Source organism: Ptychodera flava, chromosome 2, assembly GCF_041260155.1.
Source record: "Ptychodera flava strain L36383 chromosome 2, AS_Pfla_20210202, whole genome shotgun sequence".
Lineage (NCBI taxonomy): Eukaryota > Metazoa > Hemichordata > Enteropneusta > Ptychoderidae > Ptychodera > Ptychodera flava.
In genome coordinates, this window is record NC_091929.1 from 30771828 (window position 1) to 30790846 (window position 19019).

At 40.0% G+C, this 19019-nt stretch overlaps 1 protein-coding gene across 1 annotated transcript; it reads right to left on the reverse strand.

The window, feature by feature from the left end:
- Positions 1-18: 18 nt before the first annotated feature.
- LOC139118985 (proteasome subunit alpha type-1-like) lies at positions 19-17738 on the reverse strand. Its single transcript, XM_070682590.1, has 9 exons — positions 17683-17738; positions 15220-15366; positions 14443-14546; positions 13356-13444; positions 12192-12262; positions 11364-11493; positions 10087-10166; positions 9302-9373; positions 19-2646 (listed from the first exon to the last, which is right to left on the reverse strand). The coding sequence occupies exons 1-9, from the start codon at positions 17683-17685 to the stop codon at positions 2497-2499; spliced, it is 846 nt and encodes a 281-aa protein (XP_070538691.1). The 5' UTR covers positions 17686-17738; the 3' UTR covers positions 19-2496.
- Positions 17739-19019: the final 1281 nt, after the last annotated feature.

The window sequence follows — 19019 nt, forward strand, 5'->3', positions numbered from 1 at the left end:
TCTAAAACACAGTGCCGATTCTTGAGTTTTTGAATTCATTTATTTCTTGCATTACTCGACCAAAAGATGTTGGTGAATAGTTCACGATACAAGGACGTAAAGAAAAGTTTGTGATACACTGCAGAGACCTCTTGACGGGGGATAAGTTAACAAACTAACGGGTTGGGCACCATTTCTATCCAGTTTGGTTTGTCACTACCAGTATTTCATAACTCGCACGCTCAGCGGTATTATGTATAATATCTCAACATGAATCAAAGTTCGAGTATGATACATACGCATAGATTAGAAGATAAAGTACTATGCAGCTAAAATGACAGCAGTTTGATTTTGGCAATACTGAACCTAAATCAAACAGGATGATAACTACTGGTAATTAGCATGGTGAATGCTGTACAGTATCAGGACATTAACCCTTTGAGTGCTGTATTTTCCCACCAAATTTTATTACAACATTTAACAAATGCTTGTGAATTTTTCTGTATTTTTTCCATAATTTTGGACCAAATGGACATCATTTTTCAATGGCTACAGGTTTTGATCAAAATGATGGGAAAATTCTGAAAAAATGACTGGGTTATATTTCATATCGGCGACAAAAATTTGGCTTTGGCACTCAAAGGGTTAAACCATGGGCAATGGAGAAACTCAACTGTCTATGATTAAAGCTCTGAACATATACCAGGCAGATATGGCCCAATAACTAGCGAGGATACAGTCTAAGTCTTGTAACCCCGTTAAAATCTCTGAATACAATGTTGTTGATATTTTCCATGTTTACCATGGATATTGTCTACACATTAGGAATCAGTTGCCATGGAGATGGCTGAACTACCACGGCACCAGTGGTTGCCGAGTTCTTAAGGTCTCCATGAGTTCAACAGGGCATAACTGTCCAGTATTACAGTGCACCTTGTAAACGTGTTGGGTTTTTGTTTGCATTACAACTATCAATAACACTGGAATGGGAAAAAGGAAATTGACAATTGACTCTCCGTTTCAGTATGTATCAATACATTTTGTGTGATGTAAAAACTGTTTTACATTCCAGAGAAATGAAAGACATTCACACAAAACATGGGGAGCTCATTACATATTGAAGTACATGTACTAGTTGATATGATACACTGAAATCTGGGATCTGTGCAACGATGCCAATGACATACGGAACCAAGTTTCATCAACGCATAAATTTCACAGTAAATAGGCCCCGCACTGTGGCTAGACTATAAAACTGGACAACCATCAACTTCAAATATCGAGTTCACAGTTAACACTCATGCTTAATCCCCTTCACTGACATTAAGTCGTTCAACCCTCTTGTTTTAAATATAGTGGGTTGACATGGAAACAGGGGTGAAAGGTCACAAACACACACATTTCATCTGTGGAAAATGTGTCTATTTTTGACGTGTTCCGTAAATATGCCATTTCCAAGTTTTAAAAAAATATTAAGGATTTTTTGCCTTTACAACTGAAGGAAGAACTTTTGGTCTTCGGTTTTAGCTGAAAGTGAAGACTATTTTCACCTCACTTACGCGGCTGATGAAGGATCAGTTTTAACCCTTTCACCCCCAGTTCCCTGTATACAGGTCCAACTTTACCATAGAAAACAATAGATTTGGGACAAACCATAGTGGTGAAAGGGTTAAAATAGTCTGAATGATTCAGCTGAGTCAGCAAATTTTATACCATCTCACTGACTGCTCCCAAAACACACTGACATCAAACCATGTGACAGCAAAGTGGAACCATGTTACAGACTACCTTTCATGCTTCAAATATGAATCTTTCCTCGTTTTGAGGATTTATCGAGCTGTCTAGTATTCATATGATATATTTGATGCCATCCTGTGCAACCCTGGGCACAAGAAAATGGTGTATTCTTTGTGTTGTCTTAAGTCAAAGTGATGCCTGCCAATATTATATACTCCAACAAATATCACCAATTTTATTTTGCCTCTATCCTTTGCTCTAGTTCCAGTTTTCACAGAAATGTGCATGGACTTACAGTGATGAAGTATGGATGAAAGGCTAATTTTCAGGAATGAATTTTGGATGCATGGCTAATTTCCAGGAATGAATTATGGATGCATGGCTAATTTTCAGGAATGAATTATGGATTTAAGGCTGATTATGAGGAATGAATTATGGATTTGAGGCTTTGAACACCTCAAGGCAGGGGAATATATATGGTTGACATGGGTGTGTGTGTGTGTGTGTGTGCGGGTTCGAGAATAGCCACACACACTTACACTTGCATCGTCGTCGTTTCTTGACTGCAGAGCAAAGGAACCAGGTTGTGCTTGTTTGCTACTTGCTTCAAGTATCCACAAACATATGGCATCGAAAATTTCACACCAGCATAAAGTCATTGGACTCAGAGTTTCAAGTTAGAAAAAACACAGAAGAAAATGCATGGCATGTGACAAAGAGAAAATGTACGCATGAGTGAAATCTGTAAACTCTACTGAAGGGAGGGACATCAAAAATATTCTAGTGTTCCATGGGTTGTTCTTCTTGTGGTGGCTTTGGTTGATCGCCCTCTGTGGCCTGTGATTCCGACCTCTCTCCACTTTCTTGTTCCATGGGTGCTTGCTTAGGGGGCGCTGCGGCCCTTCGTTTCTGTGTGTCTATTCCAGATAACTGAACAGCTGGGTCAAGGATTTACACACAAAGTGAAACTTTAAAAGTATTCAGTTCAACAAATTTGCATATGTTCAGTCACAGCAGATCATTTGCATTGTGCAGTGTTGGGGGCACTCTTTTTGTGTGCTTCATGTGAAAATCAATACACACGGTCGAATGCATGTTGTGGAATAGGCTGTCTGCAGGTGAAATTTTCAGAAACACATTTCAACAACTGCCATGATTGGAGATGTTCAAATCAAAAAGTTATCATCAAAATGTTGAACTTTTTATCTTGTCTTAAAGCCCGCTGCGGTGGGACCCGGGATCCAGCTTACGCAAAATTTGTGTGGGTGTGGATCGGGTGTGTTCATGTATAATGAGTATGTAAGTAGCGGTCCAGAGCGTTGATAGTTTATTTGCGTAATCTGTTTGCGCCCAAATAAGCTCAGACTGGCTATAGCTGTACGCGTATAAGCTTCTTTGAACAACCTTCAGCGCATTTCGAGCGGTGATCTCACACTAGAACGGCAGTTTTAGACGATCAGAGACTACGGTACAATGAATGTATACATACCTGCTACGATCTTTCGCAGCTTACGCTGATCGTGCTTTTGCCATTTTCAATTTACAGAACGGAAAGAAAGAATGTGTACTGGAGACCTTGATAAGTCATGAGCGGCGTGGGTTTGTAAAGTGAGAAACATTTCTGAGTGGCCGCACAGTGTGTGTCGATGCCTGTTCATGCTTGACATGGACAAATCAAGCCTAATAGTATGGAGACGACATTTCTAAAAATCAATCTGCCACCTTCGCGTGATATGATACTTTATATCTTTGCTTTATTTCACATTATTGCTACAACGTTCCACATCATTGATTTCCGGGGTTGTGTCATGACGAGTTTTGAAGGACCAATTCACAGTGATTTTGAAGTCATCTACCAGACAACTCGGAAATGTACAAGTCAGTACGTTTATTCTCGACCGCGGGTCATCCGGGTACTTGCGGTTTTTTACGTCATTTTTGCGTCACGGCGCCGTGGTGAAGTTCGAATATTTCAACCACCAAACCAATATTCAAAGTGTCAATACACATAAATGACATAACTTTTAGTTCTGCTTTTTTCCACACAATTTCTGTATCATTTGCTCTTCTGTATCGTCTGATCTCTCATTCCACCGCGCTCGTATGTTTTTCACCTACTGACGTCACTCCGCGGTCGAGAATGGTGCTCAAAAATATTTGCTATTGCTTGAATATGATGCGAAAAGTAGAATACATTTCCGTCAATGTGGCTGCTGTACAGCCCGAAGTCGCAGAGTAGCAGAATTGCGTTTCTTAGGGAGGTTCACTCGTTCGAGGACGTTGGTTCTAATGAGTTAGCTACCTAAATGCTGGTGTCGCAATGTCTTCGTTTTTCTCGAGGGTCTATGGTTATTCACACATTATGACACTTATTCACAATTATTGCATTGTTCCTCATCATACTGCTCTACGTTTTATTTATGTGTTGTGAGTGCTCGGCTGTAGCATGGCTCGGCCGCTGCAGACTACCCGGGCGAACACCAAAAACACAAGTGCTTGTGCAGCGGTTGAAGAGCAGCGACGAGGACAGCTGCTCCTGTGCGTGTCATCAAAAGGTCAATCAAGCGATGTGTAGTGCCGATACCGTCGACCTTGTAATGACCCTCATCAGATAGACGCAATATTCCCCGCCATATTTCCACAGCTACCTCAATGCATGCGTACACAGGTTTGAAATTCTTTTTTGTCTCTAGCGGTCAAAGTTTCTCTGGTAACACAGTCTAAGATTGGTAGCCCAGGGAAGACAACTGTTAGCCCATTGTGTGCGAGCGTCTATTGAAATTGTGGAAACATCCACGTATGGCTCAAAAGAAACAAAAAAAAAACATGGCACAGTGTGGAGGGACTGTGGACAAGGGCGAAACTGCATGCTAGACAAGCTATATTTCCAATTCAAGTATGCGGTTGGTGATATCGAAGTTTGAACCATGCCTGTATGCCACTATCATATGATACGCAGTGCTAAAAATTATTGCATGTCATTCAGCTGTTGTGACGTGAAAGACGTGGAGTGTACACATCGAAAGAATATATAGCCAAGATGTAGTTGCGGTTCAGTCTACATGGATAGTGGTAAAGTAAAGTATCAACGACAGAATTATTGAAAACTGTAGCTAAAGCATTTTGTAAGGATGCACGTTGAAGTCGCCGAATGATCTCGATCGCAGTGAACCGCAATCGTTTGATCATCGCACATTTTCATGGCGTTGAAACCCAAAATCCTCAGACCGAATTGTGTAAAAGGGAACAAATACGTCAAATTATGAGTCGCGGAAACATGAGGGAGACAAATCGACAGCAGCCGATCATATCACAAGCCGAACATTATATGTCGATGATGCATGCTACAAAGATGACGCAACTAAACTGGGTGACGTCGATCGTTACTTGGTGACCCTTTAATTTTTTTTTGTGTTTCTCAAAATTATTGACAAGAGGAATACTCGGGCAGGGCGGGCAGTCGCAATAAAAAAACAGTACAAAAAAAAACCTGTATTTGTTTCAGTTCATTGTTCTGTCCATTCAGTCACTGCAATTTCTTGTCTTTCAGTTCAGTGTTCTGTGCTCTCTGTCCTTTCAGTCTGAGTCGCCGCAATCTCACAAAATAGGTAGAGCCGTTGCTAGGATGATCGCCTCAGAGGCATCGCAAATAAAAGACATTTTTTTATTTTCATGTTGGAGCTGAAAATTACGTCGGTCATCAGGAGATGAGAACAAAAAAAAATAAAAAATGTCGCTCTAATATTTGGAAGCGCTTCATAGGAAGGTAAATCAAAGTCTGTGCATGGTGGAAACACTTAGGCGATGTCTGTAGCTATAGCGACATGCGTTTCTCGTGACAAGCGAAGCCTGTTCGTGACAAGCGTATCAGTGCTGGTATCTGATAAGTCTACATCTGTCGAAGGTGTGTGAGGGAATTGCGATCATGGGAGGTGTGAAAGGGGTTTTTGATTAGCGGAGGTGCGTGTTGGCCCAAATGACAATACCAGAAGAATTTAGGAAGACAAAATATGCATGAAATTGGTGGGAAAATTTTTACCGAGAATTTCCAGGAAAATATTTTGTCTGGTTGAATTTTTTTATTTGCTGCATTTATTGTCCTTTGCCGATGTATAACAGCTTTTCACATGACACAGCTCTGAAAGTTTCTGATAACACTGCACCAGTCAAAGCCATGAAGCTTGGTGTCACAAAAACTGGACAGCGTTATAAGTTTCAACCATAAACAGTATATTTAGGTTTCCACTTAGTTTAGAGACGTGGAAGTCCACAGAAGGTCCAATTTGAAAATGTAATTCACCCGATGAATGTTTTCGTTCTAAATCAACTTTGGCCTACGTTTTGTGAATGAGATGTCCCTATTTTACCTAATTAATTAATAATCTTCACCCCGACCACAATCAAAGCATGATCGAGCAGCGGGACTGCCATTAGCAAACTCATACTCCCTATAGATGTGAATTGGAGGGACCTTGGAGTTTACTCGGCAAATGCCCGGAAAAATGAAAAGCGCGCCTGGCTTACGTGATTGATGTTTTCAGAAACGATTTCTTCGCATCGGTCATCATTGAAACAACGTTTACATTTGTTGATCAAGAGAATGTTACAGTAAGCTACATCTCTTTACGTTTATAAGCAGAAATTTTGTGTCACGAGCATCGATGACAAATGTGTGTATATGTGCTGTCATGGACGTAAACCCGACTCCCGTCTACGTATCTTCCGATATTTTTATATCTACGTATCTTCCGATATTTTTATTAATTATCCTGCGAGGAAAGAGAAAGAATCATAGCTTGTCAGCTGACACACATAACTAAAATTGCCTGTAGTGTGTCGGGGAATCCACTTATACACATGGTAGTGTCCAACAAATTTGGTCTTAGTTAGGGACGAAACAAGTTGGGTTTGTATAATTTAGGGCGGAGCCGACTTCGATGGAAACACCTCGGCGGTGTCGGTCGCTGTATAGAAGACCTAGGATAAGTTTCCCCAATTCTCATAGTAGAAATATACGAATTTCACCATCGCGATGTAGAGGCATATTACTTTTCATGTTTCTAAATTGAGTTACTACAGTAAAACGCATGTGTCAAACGTACGACACATGTGAATTCGCCAAAGTCTGTCTTTTATACAAATTTACTGGTTATATCTGGTCACATCTTCCTTCTAATCTGCCACACTCCCACCGTTTTTGACGAAAATATCGTGTCTTGGTTAAAATATTTGTGATGAGTACTGTTTGCTGAAAAGACCGTAGTGACTCCTTCATTCAATGTACGAAAGCGGCGTTGTCATCCAAATAAATAAGGCGACCATACGCCAACTTGAAATCGATCATGGAGAGGATTACATACTGAATAGCATCGTGAAAAATCTTACTTTACAGGAAACGCAGTTTGCTTCATTTTATTTGTAATCTTTAGTATGTAAATATATTTATTATTCTTATAAATTTTGCTACACGGATTGCGAATGATGTCAAATTATCCTGTGGTTGACTTATAGCGACACTGAGAATAATTGACAATGTTCTCCTTTTGTCTGATCTTCTAGTACCTTCTTACCCTCTTTCTGAAAGACAAAAACCAAATTTTTTGCTAATAGTAAAGTTTCAAACTTTAGGCGGGTGTTTCTTACAAGAAATCATGTGACCAATTCCATTCGTTGATGATTGGGGGGCTTTTCAAACTTACGAATAGTCCAACCAATAGACAGCTTTTAATATGCACGGTCCAGACGATATGTCGCCAATGTGTCTGGATCATCAAGCTATAAGTTTCATTCATAAACAGTCAGTTGTTAGTAGAGTTACCCAACTCGTACATACAACATGGCTCGCGTACTCAGTATTGCCGTAACTCCAGAACAAGAAAATGCGATACGTGGTTTGTTCACGCATTATGGATGGGATCTTGAAGAAAGAGGCAGTGCCGATGAAGAGACGGTAGCAGATGATAGTCTCCCCAATGACAGTGTCGTCACTATCGGCATCCAAGTCCCTAGAGACTACGATGCAGTTGAATGTGAGCACTGTCTCTGTCAACCCTGTGTCACAGCATCGCGACAACAGTGGCTTGGCAGTGGTCAGAGACCGAGTATTACGAATGCTGCCGTCCGAAAGGGTATTTACCGAAAATATTGGACACTCCTGGACAGAAGAGGCGCGTGGAAGGACGAACGATACTTGTCGAGGAAAGCTGACCTGATGCTGGCAGATGGGGTGGTCGTCACCAAAAGACAGGTAATGCCTGCTTGCGTTCTCAGGCAAGTACGGTACCTTTACCCAAATCTGCCGAACCAGCGCTACAGTGGTCATCGCTGGTTGTAGAATATATCTTCAGTGTGTTTCCAAAACACACACATACCAAACGGCCCTTTTCAGGGCCAGCACATTATCCAGAAAGAGAACTACCGTACCCTATTTTTTACTTTTTTGGGAGCTTGCAAGTTCGGCGTACAAAATGATTTTTCTTGATTGATTTGAATCTAAATGTGGACGTTTTCGGAGGCAGCTTGACTAAACAAATGCATAACCTCTCATACTTTCATAACAAAGACAAAACTTTTGTTTTTGTTGTTATTACGCTACGTGGCATGGCGAAAGTAAAGGTCTTGTAGATGTATCGCAGTGGGTGCACACCGTTAGCCGTACAGCTATCCCATCGGATACGCGAGTTATTTACGCAGTGTAATTGATCCGTTTTCATTGCAAATGTTTTGACGTTTACACTTCTGCGCGTCCCTCAATGATTGACAGCTGTTTGAAACAAGCAACAACCGTTTCCCATGGACGCTGAACAATGGGCTGCCGCCGATTTTCCGGCTAAATCTTCTTTATTTCGAAAAACTGCAAAATATTATGTGGATAGCTATGAGGCCGACAGGTTTACAAAACCAGACGTGCTCGTTTAGACCTCTTTCGGCTTGGTTGAAGCGCGTTCAGGGCGATTTTCATGGAGCAACCGAGCTGAGCTCTTACCACTTGTCACTCACATTGCTAATGAATCTTTAATAAGTTAGGGGGCCTTTTATACCCCGCAGCGGCCTTTAAGGTAGAACGTGCCTCGGGGACAGATACTTTGACTCTCAAACTTGTACAATTCTTTTCTGATATACCACTTTTGGGGGTTCATTTTAAAGCTCTTGACGTAAGCAAACTTTTCACCGGCTGAGTTTTTTGAAATTTGAAAATTTTATTTTTCTCCATAGAGTTAACACAGGGATGGCGGCCATTTTGAATTTTAAATATCGGTACATCTTGGGTTACTTGTTTCTCTAGTACCAAAATTTGAACGGTGACCCCCAACTTTTATTCTTGATTTTGAAAGAGAATGGTTGAATGATTGCTTAAGGAACATTTGAGCAAAAGTGATTGCTTAAGGAACATTTGAGCAAAAGTTTAAATCTTTTACTTTCGAGGCGCGTTACTTCAGTTTGTCGTACACATGTTTGTACTATCTACCGTCCCATAGAGGGTGCACTGGTGAGCTGTACCCATAGCACTACATATTGTGCCATAGACAGCGCACTGATGAGCGATACTCATAGCCCAACATACAGTCACTTTTTCAAAGGATACAAATTGTTGTACTTCGTCACCTTCATGTACTGTGAAAGTTTTATCCTTACCAACGATTGCTACCGAACAGTTCTGCAAAGGAAGAATGAAAAATTTCAAATTTCAAATACATCAACGACCAACGATATTTAGTTACTGAGAGTTATATATTTTCATAGGTGGAAGAATCATGCATAGGAAACTTTTTAAAAATAATAACATATAAAAAGATAAATAAATAAATAAATAAATAAATATTAACTTTTCCAGTGCTGTAATTTTTCCCACTAAAACTTTGGTGCACCATTTTACCAATTTTTATGAATTTTTCTAAAATTGATTTGATAATTTTGGACCAAATGACATCACATCTTATTGGTTAGTGTTTTTTCATTACAATTTTGAAAAAAATCTGAAAAAAATGGACTGTGCTAGGACTGTGGGGCAACTCCGTCTGGACTGATAGCTGAACAGTTGACTGCACTTGATCTACAATGTAGCTGTTTTTAGTTACAATTACAGCTGAAAGTTAGATGCGTGCTGATACTAAAACTGTCTCACACACAGAGATGTGGCACTGAATTGAAGCCAACTGTAACCATTCCAAACATTCCCTGATAGCCAGGAGTTTGACATGTGAGAAGTTTCCAAACCGACTTGAAGACACAGGATTATAGAGATGAATTCTTACTCGGTCACTGAACCACTCTTTTGGCTGAGTGGTTTTGAAGGTGATGTCTTTGCTAGGTGACTGGGCGCTGTATGTTGTGAGTTCAAATCTGATCGAAAATCGACTGAATTCTTACCTTAGTGGTCAGTTCAGACTCTTGAGGTAGAGTATCTCTAAGCGCTCTCAGACCGTGTTTTACCAGCTCCTCCAGTGAACCTGAACGAAAAGCATACAAATTGGTCTAGTTATAAAATCATAATTATTAGAAAGGATATTTTCATAATGTACTTTATCTGATCTGGCTTTGCAGGTTCTTGACAAGACAGACAAGACTTTTTAAAACCTGTTCATCCCTGCTTCCCTGTGAACAGGTCCACACTCACCATTGATAACAATGGGCTTGGGTCAAACCATATTGGTAAAAGGGTTCAGAAAACTGACAAAAAAAAGAATGGAATGACAATGGGCATGTAAATAAATAAGTGCATTTCAAAATTTGGAAAAACAGAAATCAGAAAGTTGTAATAGCAAATTTGGGTACGAGCGTCTTCATTTTGATCAAAACATCAAGGCAAATAAACTGGTTATTCACAAATTCTTGGCTTGCTACTTCACGATAAAATTTGTCTCAACTATGTTAGAGGACCATTCACCTCCTATGAAGCTCCCCTTAGCTCTCCTATATATCCCCCTCATCCCTGGCTGCTTTGTTTTTGAAAAATCTTTCAGCATCCTTAAAAGGAAGAATATTCAAAGGAAAGATGTACATGTTGTGAAATGTAGTCTTTCACCAAAGCTGTCAATGGCTACCCATCACAATTTTGACCCTTTCACCCCCAGTTTCTAGTATAGAAATCCAACTTTATCATAGAAAACAATGGGATTGGTTCAAACAGCAGTGGTGAATGGGTTAAAATGTACATGTATGCTGTTGGGGTTTAGAAAAATAGCCTGGCAGGGATAATACCCGTTAACAGAATTGTTTTTGTAGGTATACATATTCAATGATGAAACAACTGCATTGATGAAAACATGCTATATTTAATATACAAGATACAAGGATAATTTGGGAGTCATTCTGCAGTAATATGTTATGCTGGCAGTTCAAATTCCTGATTTCATTGTGAAATCATTTTACGATTTTCATATTTTAAACAGACATTTCTCCAGAATGTCCTGATTGACATGCATAACTCACTTATGGTGAAAATGCTTGCAAATGAGAAGTCATACCATTTATGACCCTGCAACCACCTATTTTTAGTGTACTTGTCCAAACAGATCATGCAGAAAATAGGGTGATACTAAACCGAGAGGAAGGGGGAAGGTTGACAAGACTGAATGCTGCCGAACAGATTAGACTCTGTCCCTACTTGGCAGAGGTTACTGCATTGTTGCTGATTGTTGACTTACTGTCGCGGAACTCGTCCATGTGTCTTTCCAGGTATGTCCTAGCCGACTGCGATCGGGATCCAATCGCCATGGCTTTACAGTCGAAATAATTTGCAGAGGGACAGGTCTGGTATATACGTGGTCCCATTTCCTGCAAGAAATAGAAATACTAATAATGTTACGAGAATGGCCGCTCTTTTTTAAAAATTATATTAAGAATGAATTTCAAATGACTAAGCTATTGCTGCCATACTAAACTTTGGATTCTCTGCTTTTTAAAAATAAATAGCATAAGGGGGGGTTTTACGTAATCTTTGATAAGAAATATTGCTTTCAAGCAAGTGTGTTGGTCAAGTTCAACACAACCTTAAACTACTTTTTCTCAAACCTGCTGACACAGTTCTCTCTTGAAGGTGGTTTGGCAGAGCAAATTTCTTCCGGGCAACTGAATAGCACATACCACTACTGGTACTGTACATATTAGACCCCCTCACAGCCCCTTCCCAGCTACAGAATGTGGCCCTGTCCTGGCTCAGTGAGTTGGTATGGCAAGCCTGGTTTTGCCATACATTGCCCGTTCAGTCTGGCATGGCCAGACAGCTGAGGTCACATCCACATTGGGCAGACATCAAAAGCTGTGTAGCAAACCAGGGGCAGTGAGAGAGTAGATACATCTACATTTCCATTCACACATTTCAAATCCAAAAATTACCATCTGGACACTTCTACACCTCTCTCGTAAGTAAATCTTTGCACTATGCACACCTTTGCCACTATGCCTGTACTTAGTGGACAGATTTCACTGAACTACATATGCATCACAATATTGCAACAGATATCGAAACTCACGTCATAACCAGCAACTAGTAAACCCACTCCGAATGGTCTTCTACCATATCGCTGTGTGTTAATTTGTGATTCTGTGGTTCACTGTCAAGGAATTTACTTTCTTGATAAATTCTAACATTTAAACTGAACACAGACAGAAATGACACTGAGAAAGACAGCGTACAAAGTTAAGTCACCATGCAGTGAGGGAATGGCAACATGTGGGGATGCACTTGGTTAGGCAGGTCGTAATTTCACATCTGTTCTCAAATAACTTTCAGTATCATCAACATCGTTTGTCTGTTCAAATACTTTAGTATCGTTGTCCATGTTCTTCATGAACATAAGAGCATGCTACCAACCCGGATCAATTTTAGTTTTTCAGTCATTTTCAAACACATGCTTATTTTATTACAAGAACATATGTCACTGTCAGCTCTTGCATCAATTGTTTCACCCTTTCACCACAATGGTTTGGCCCACACCCATTGTTATCAATAGTGAGTTTGGACCTGTTCATACAGGGAATTAGGGGTGAACAGATTAATATTTTCACCACCAGCCTTTGGTTGGATGTATACACTGGGAAATGCAGTGAAAGTTAAATGACCATAAAGAGGTATTGCATGTGTACATGTATGGTAGGACAAAATAGATGATATTCCTATGAGACGCTGTGGCTTTTCAAGTTGATTTTCTTTCAAGTTTTTTAAGAAAATTCAACTGTCACTGTGACAACGCTGGAAGTCAAATACCACAACTTGACTACAATATGGAGACCTGTAAGCTCTTATGCTGTTGTTTTAACCCTTTCACCAAGGTGGTTTGAACCAATCCCATTGTTTTCTATTGTAAAGTTGGACCTCTAGAGACGTATTGGGTTTAAATCTTTGAGTGCTGTAGTTTTTCCCACCAAAATTTCAGTGCAACATTTTACCAATTTTTATGAATTTTTCTGTAACTTTTTTGATAATTTTGGACCAAATGGACATCATATTTCATCGGCTACAGTATTTTATCAAAATTTTGACAACAGTCTAGAAGAAACTGACTCGGGTATATTTTTAAAGGAGACAAAAATTGACTTTGGCACTCAAAGGGTTAAAATAGTTAGGTTTGACCTGTTTGTTGGTGCATGCGGAAATCAATGAGGACAAAACACAATGACTTTCAGACAAAGGATACTGTTTCCAACAGAAGCCACAAGTCTTGATATCGGGAGTGGTGTGTCGTACGCGTATCTTGAATTCAGACATTCTGTTCTCATGAATTTACTGCAACAAAGAGAAAGCAGATGATACAGTTAATGAAGAAACCTACAGATGATATTAAACTACGACACATACAACTCTATCAGGTCAATAAAAACCACCATATTGATGTTCATTGTACTGAGACGAGTCGGTGTAAATCATGCTGATTCTACATGTATATATGAAATTTGAAATTTTAAAACATCGTCAAGTTTGTTGAAAACACAAGGCATGTAATGTTTTACTAGCTCTTTAGTGGTGTTGTCTTTTTGTGATATCTTTCAAACATTTTTATTTTAATACCACTGATCAAAATTTGCCCTGGCATTTCCACACAGATATTGCGAATGATTTCAAAGACGTTTGCATTTTGAACACCCGCTGAGTTTGGAGTTCTGAAGAATGAATGTTCGTCAGTGCCACTCCCGTAACCTGAGATGGGGAATATGGAAACGTTTTGAATGCTTTGAGCATACAGCATGGAACAATGCAGTAACAAATGCTGTGCTTTTGTGTGTCCTCCCCAGGATGCTATCAGTCAGTACGACAACACACCTGGGGGGCACATCCCCTTCATATTGCGAGCTGATAAAAAGTCAGATTCTGAGGGTTGTGACTTCATTTTACCCTACGGTACCTCAATTTCAAGGAATCCCCCTCCCCCCTATAACTTCACAGAGTAGTAGGAACTGCTGTCTTCAAACAATAATATGTATACCACTGTAAAATACCTGCATGCTTTTTCAGCATTTTCTGATTTTCATTGCAATTAGCAGGTTTTTATTCAGCCAAACTGACATCCTAACCATGGTAAAGTTTGAATTAGCGGCATCTTAAATTTGCGACTTGACAGACATACTAAATTCGCTAAAAAAATGCTGGCCCAAAACATGTTTCAGAGTAAAAGTTACAAGAAAAAAGAACAATACCTCTTTTTTACATGAACATGGCACGAAGAGAGATAAAAGATATTCACACTAATTTGAATATACTTGCTATGTTCATCTGTTCATCATTACCTTAGAAGTCTTGCATCTGCTGTGAGTCCTGCAATTGATATGCCTACGTGGTCATCGATGGCGATGATCTTTTTCTGATGAGCTGACAGCTCTGAGGGCGCTCTCTGTCAGGATGGAATCATGGGAAAAGTCGGTCAGATTTTCAATTTCACTTCTCATGGAAATGCAAGATTGCAAAAGTTGATATTAGTAGACACAAACTGTGAGATGCAAATTTTGATAAACAGGCACTGAAACTTGTTAAACTCACTTGTCACAACTCAAGTGAATTTTCAATATCACTAGCCCACAATGAACAACTCTCTCTACTATACGAATATACTCCCTAGCCATATCACATATGGCACGGGAGCATAGAAATTGCTTGCCCACAATGTCAAATAACTGTATGTGTAATTTGTAATTTGTCACATCCACACACATCCCACTCAGAACGCATCATTTGCAAGCGTTACCATTTGTGCTGATCTAGTGTTTTGTTTTCGTCTGACATCCGTCCAGACAATGTTTCAACTTTTGCAGACTTGATTACGATGTTATTGACTGATATTACTGCCCAGATGATAATTGCACCTGACAGTGTTGACAACTCCTCAATATAGACAATATGTTGAGTTTCCGTATTGTCTGCCAATGATTCAACGCAAACCACTGTAAGAAGTGCAGTGGGAAGACGGAAAAGAAAGGAGGGATTCAAAAACAATAGGGTAAACTGAAAAAAAAACAGGTAGGCTTTCATCACCATATGTAGTACAATGCACGATTGTATGTACTTACTTTCAAAGCAACAAGAACAGCATGTGTTTTAGATTTCAGTCCCACTGTAGCTGAGCCCTGCTTGACCGCTTCCATAGCATATTCTATTTGATGTATTCTGCCCTGAGGGCTCCACACTGTCACATCGTTGTCGTACTGGTTTCGAAACTTGGAGAGACAAAAAAAAGACAACGTTTTAAAAGGCATAGATCACTACATAAGCACATAGGATAGTACATGTAGTTGTACAAACATTTGCTCACATGTACTGTTCAGTTGATGGCAAAATTTGATTTTTCAAAGGTTAAGATTTGAATAGTAAAATGTTCCAAGAGATATTCTTTTATATGTTTGCAATGCATATGAATCACTTCAGAACACTGTTAACCTGTTCATCCCCCATTCCCTGTAAACAGGACCACAATCACCATTGATAACAATGGCTTTGGGCAAAACCATGGTGGTGAAAGGGGTTAAATTGTGATGCAGACAGATATGACTTGCTGCAATATCAAAATCTGCAGTCTTGCTTCATTACATGTTTCCCAACACATGCAGAAATGAGAGTCAACTTTTTAATCACCAGCCGTTGGTAAAAGACAGATGCTTTCATTGCATGGTTGAACCACGGTCCCTCCAGGGACTGTGGTTCAACTGTATAAAATGTTACTGAAGCAGCAGCCGATGTCATCCCTGCAGGGGGGCACCAGGGAGCAATACAGGACAAATGTTAGGGATTAGATGGAATTGGATATGAAGCTATGACCAACGGATAAGCCAATTATCTTACTGAGTGTTCCTTGTTTGTCCCATGGACCTCTGGAGTATGTCCTCAGAGGATTGTAGCGTGGGAGAGTCTGACGATTCGGAGTCTAATTACTAATTAGTATTCCTGGTTTGGGATTTTCTTGATTGTCTTGCTGTAGGGGGATGGGGCAATTGGCAAATTTCAAAAGACTGATTTCCGAATCCTCTTAAGTAGGCCTGAGTTGAGATTTGGTTGGGATGACGTTGTGGGGGGTGGGGGCGATAATGACTTTTGCATTAACCTTAGATATCATCTCCATCTGTTCAGAGATGGCGATGCAAAATTGAAACCACTTGAACTGGACCAAAGCATCGTGGAGAAAGGTATGAAGATGAAAATGTTTAACTTAATCTATGGCACGACAACTTGCTCAAATTTCCTCTTTCAAAAAGTCGACTTCTAGAGCCCTTTTCAGGGTTCGGCCCACAGACTATGGCTAAGTCTTGACCACTACAGTGCGCCCTCTATGCCAATATGACATGCTCTCTTGCTTGTAAAGCAAGCAATTTTTTGGGTTGGCATGTAAAGATATAGGGCTGTGAAGCAAAGAAAGTTGACAGTTCTTGAAGGTGACACAAAGTTTCCAAACATCATATCTGTCAGAAGGCACACTGATTGCAGAGTACCTTTGAACAGGGAAATCCATAGCTGTGAATACGCAGCGGTGCTGTAGCGTATTGATCACGCTCAGGTCAGGGGTCATCTACCACAGTACAGGTGCAAGCCAACCCTGAAGAAATCAACCGTTACCCACTTTATCATGTATCATGTATCTATGACTTAATCTCTACTCCTGCTAACTACCTTGACAGTATTTTCAACCATTTTCCCGTTTATAGCTGCCGTATATATAATGCATGAAATATGTTGGAGGTCCAAAAGTTTATATTTAAGAAGAAACCATGAATGATTCATGAAACAATTCTTCACAACATGAAAAAGGTTGGTTCACTTGAACAAATTCCCAGGTGTGAAGTTGTGGAAAACGCCAAAGCCTGACACTGCATCTAGTTGCAAACACAGCTATTATTTAGCCGTGAGTTTATGGGGCTTCAGTCACCGTGAAAACACTGAACACTGAGAATAGTGACATCAACCCAGGTCCGCATATCCAAGATAGGTAAATACCATGTCTAGAAAACAAATAGGATAGGGCCCAACTTGTACCACTGACTAATGAGGCACCACCACACCAGGGGCAGAACGAAATAAATTTGAGGTTAACAGAAAACTGAACCACGGTCACGTCCCCCAAATATGGGACTAGGACTGTAACTGAACAGATCGACAGGTAAGTAATTTAAGCGTGCCGTCACTAAGCGTTCACACACTTTAAGAACACGGCTTGCAAAGAACACACAGGTGGGATTGTAGAGGTGCTACCTTAAGATGTACAATTGACATCAATTCATTGATTCAGTCATTCGAGCTGCCCGCGTTTGCATGTGCACTGTACTACTGGCGAGCACTGTATCACTAACACAGTGTTTTGTCTTGGATCTGTCTCAGACGTTCTGTGACAGGACACGATGAAGTATGCAATCTCGAGAGGTTACGAGCCCTACTTTATGATTAAATCGGAGCCTGTACAAATAAAATATCTTGCTACATGTATCAAGGCAATAAGAATCCTCAAATTGATTGAAATGTAAGTTAGCAGAAACTTGCATACTCACCATGTTGTCGGCGATATTTCAAAATGGCGGATGCTGCGGGCATGCGCAGATCAATGTATTCGCTGAGAATCGCGCCACCAACGTCGAATCTGAACGAAAGGGAAAACTGGGGAAAACTGTTATGTCTGGCGCGATGCGTATGAGAAAACTAGTTATAGTTATTTGAAAGTCAAATGTCCCTGATTCAGAGCGTCAGTAGACTGAAGGGAGACAAACATTGACCAATGTTGAGGATTCTATCAAAAACATCGAGATCAGACGGAAATATTTTGATGTGATCTTTATTCTCCATCCGCAATTTGACCTTTTGACGTAAAGGGACCACTGAAGATTTGTGGACACACCTTCAGTTGATAACTAAAAATGATTAGGGGGCTCTGGCGAGAAGTGATGGTATAAGCGGACTCCCCAACTTACAAACAATTCATACAAAATTCCTTTGTGTCAACAGGTTCTACAAGGACTCTCTGGGAATATTATATTTATCACAGGCAGATTTGTCAATGCATATCACATTGGACTTGACAATGGCTGTTTGGACGACTTATAATTTACCAGATGCATTGAGTAAACTTTACTGTCACTTATTCTCTCTTTTTATATGTAAACTTTTATCTTCCCGTTTATTGTTTCTCTGTATTAAAGATAGTTGACAAACCTGTACGCCTATGGAGAGATAGATCAATAAATAAATCCTTAAATCTGGCAGATAATCTCTTCTATCGATTTGCCAAGTAATGGAGTAACCTATCAATCTTTTAATATTTTTGTGCGTCAAACTATCATAACATTCTGCCTGCAATCGAAAAAGTGCAAAGTTCATGAAACTTTAAACCTAAATGACGGTGATTTTTTTATGTGACACCCGGCGGTCTTCGCGAAGCAGAAATCTCCCATCATGCAATTGTTCAGACGGCAATCATGGAAAACTAATTTCTGGACAAAACTTTGATGGCTGAATCTTTGCAATCGATGGTTTCCAACTGGAGTCACGTGATGTCACTTCTACGGGATGTCAGAACGAAACTCAATTTCTACACACGTCAAATGATAGAATATCCGTTTCTGACTTTTTGCTGAGTGGTCAAGTTACCATCCTCTTCTTTGTCCTCTGCGAAAATTGTGGGTTTTTAATCGCTCTCAATCTACCGGGGACAGAGATCTCGTGTTTCGTCACTGATATTAACATAGAGCAGCCGAACTTGTATCTATAACCACAACTTAGGAAAGTGAAAAATTATATCTCGGTCACAGTGAATCAAGATGAATGTAAATGATCCTCAATAAGTTGGCTTACATGCACCGACTTTAAATATTCCCTTGTTCCAATTTTCTGC

What these genes read in the sequence shown, in the direction of transcription:
- LOC139118985 (XM_070682590.1), bottom strand. An exon ending in GCAGATGCAAGACTTCTAAG is followed by an intron (nt 13,445 to 14,442) that starts GTAATGATGAAC and finishes TCTTTGTTGCAG; the next exon opens with TAAATTCATGAGAACAGAAT. An exon ending in AGTCTGAACTGACCACTAAG is followed by an intron (nt 9,374 to 10,086) that starts GTAAGAATTCAG and finishes CTTCCTTTGCAG; the next exon opens with AACTGTTCGGTAGCAATCGT.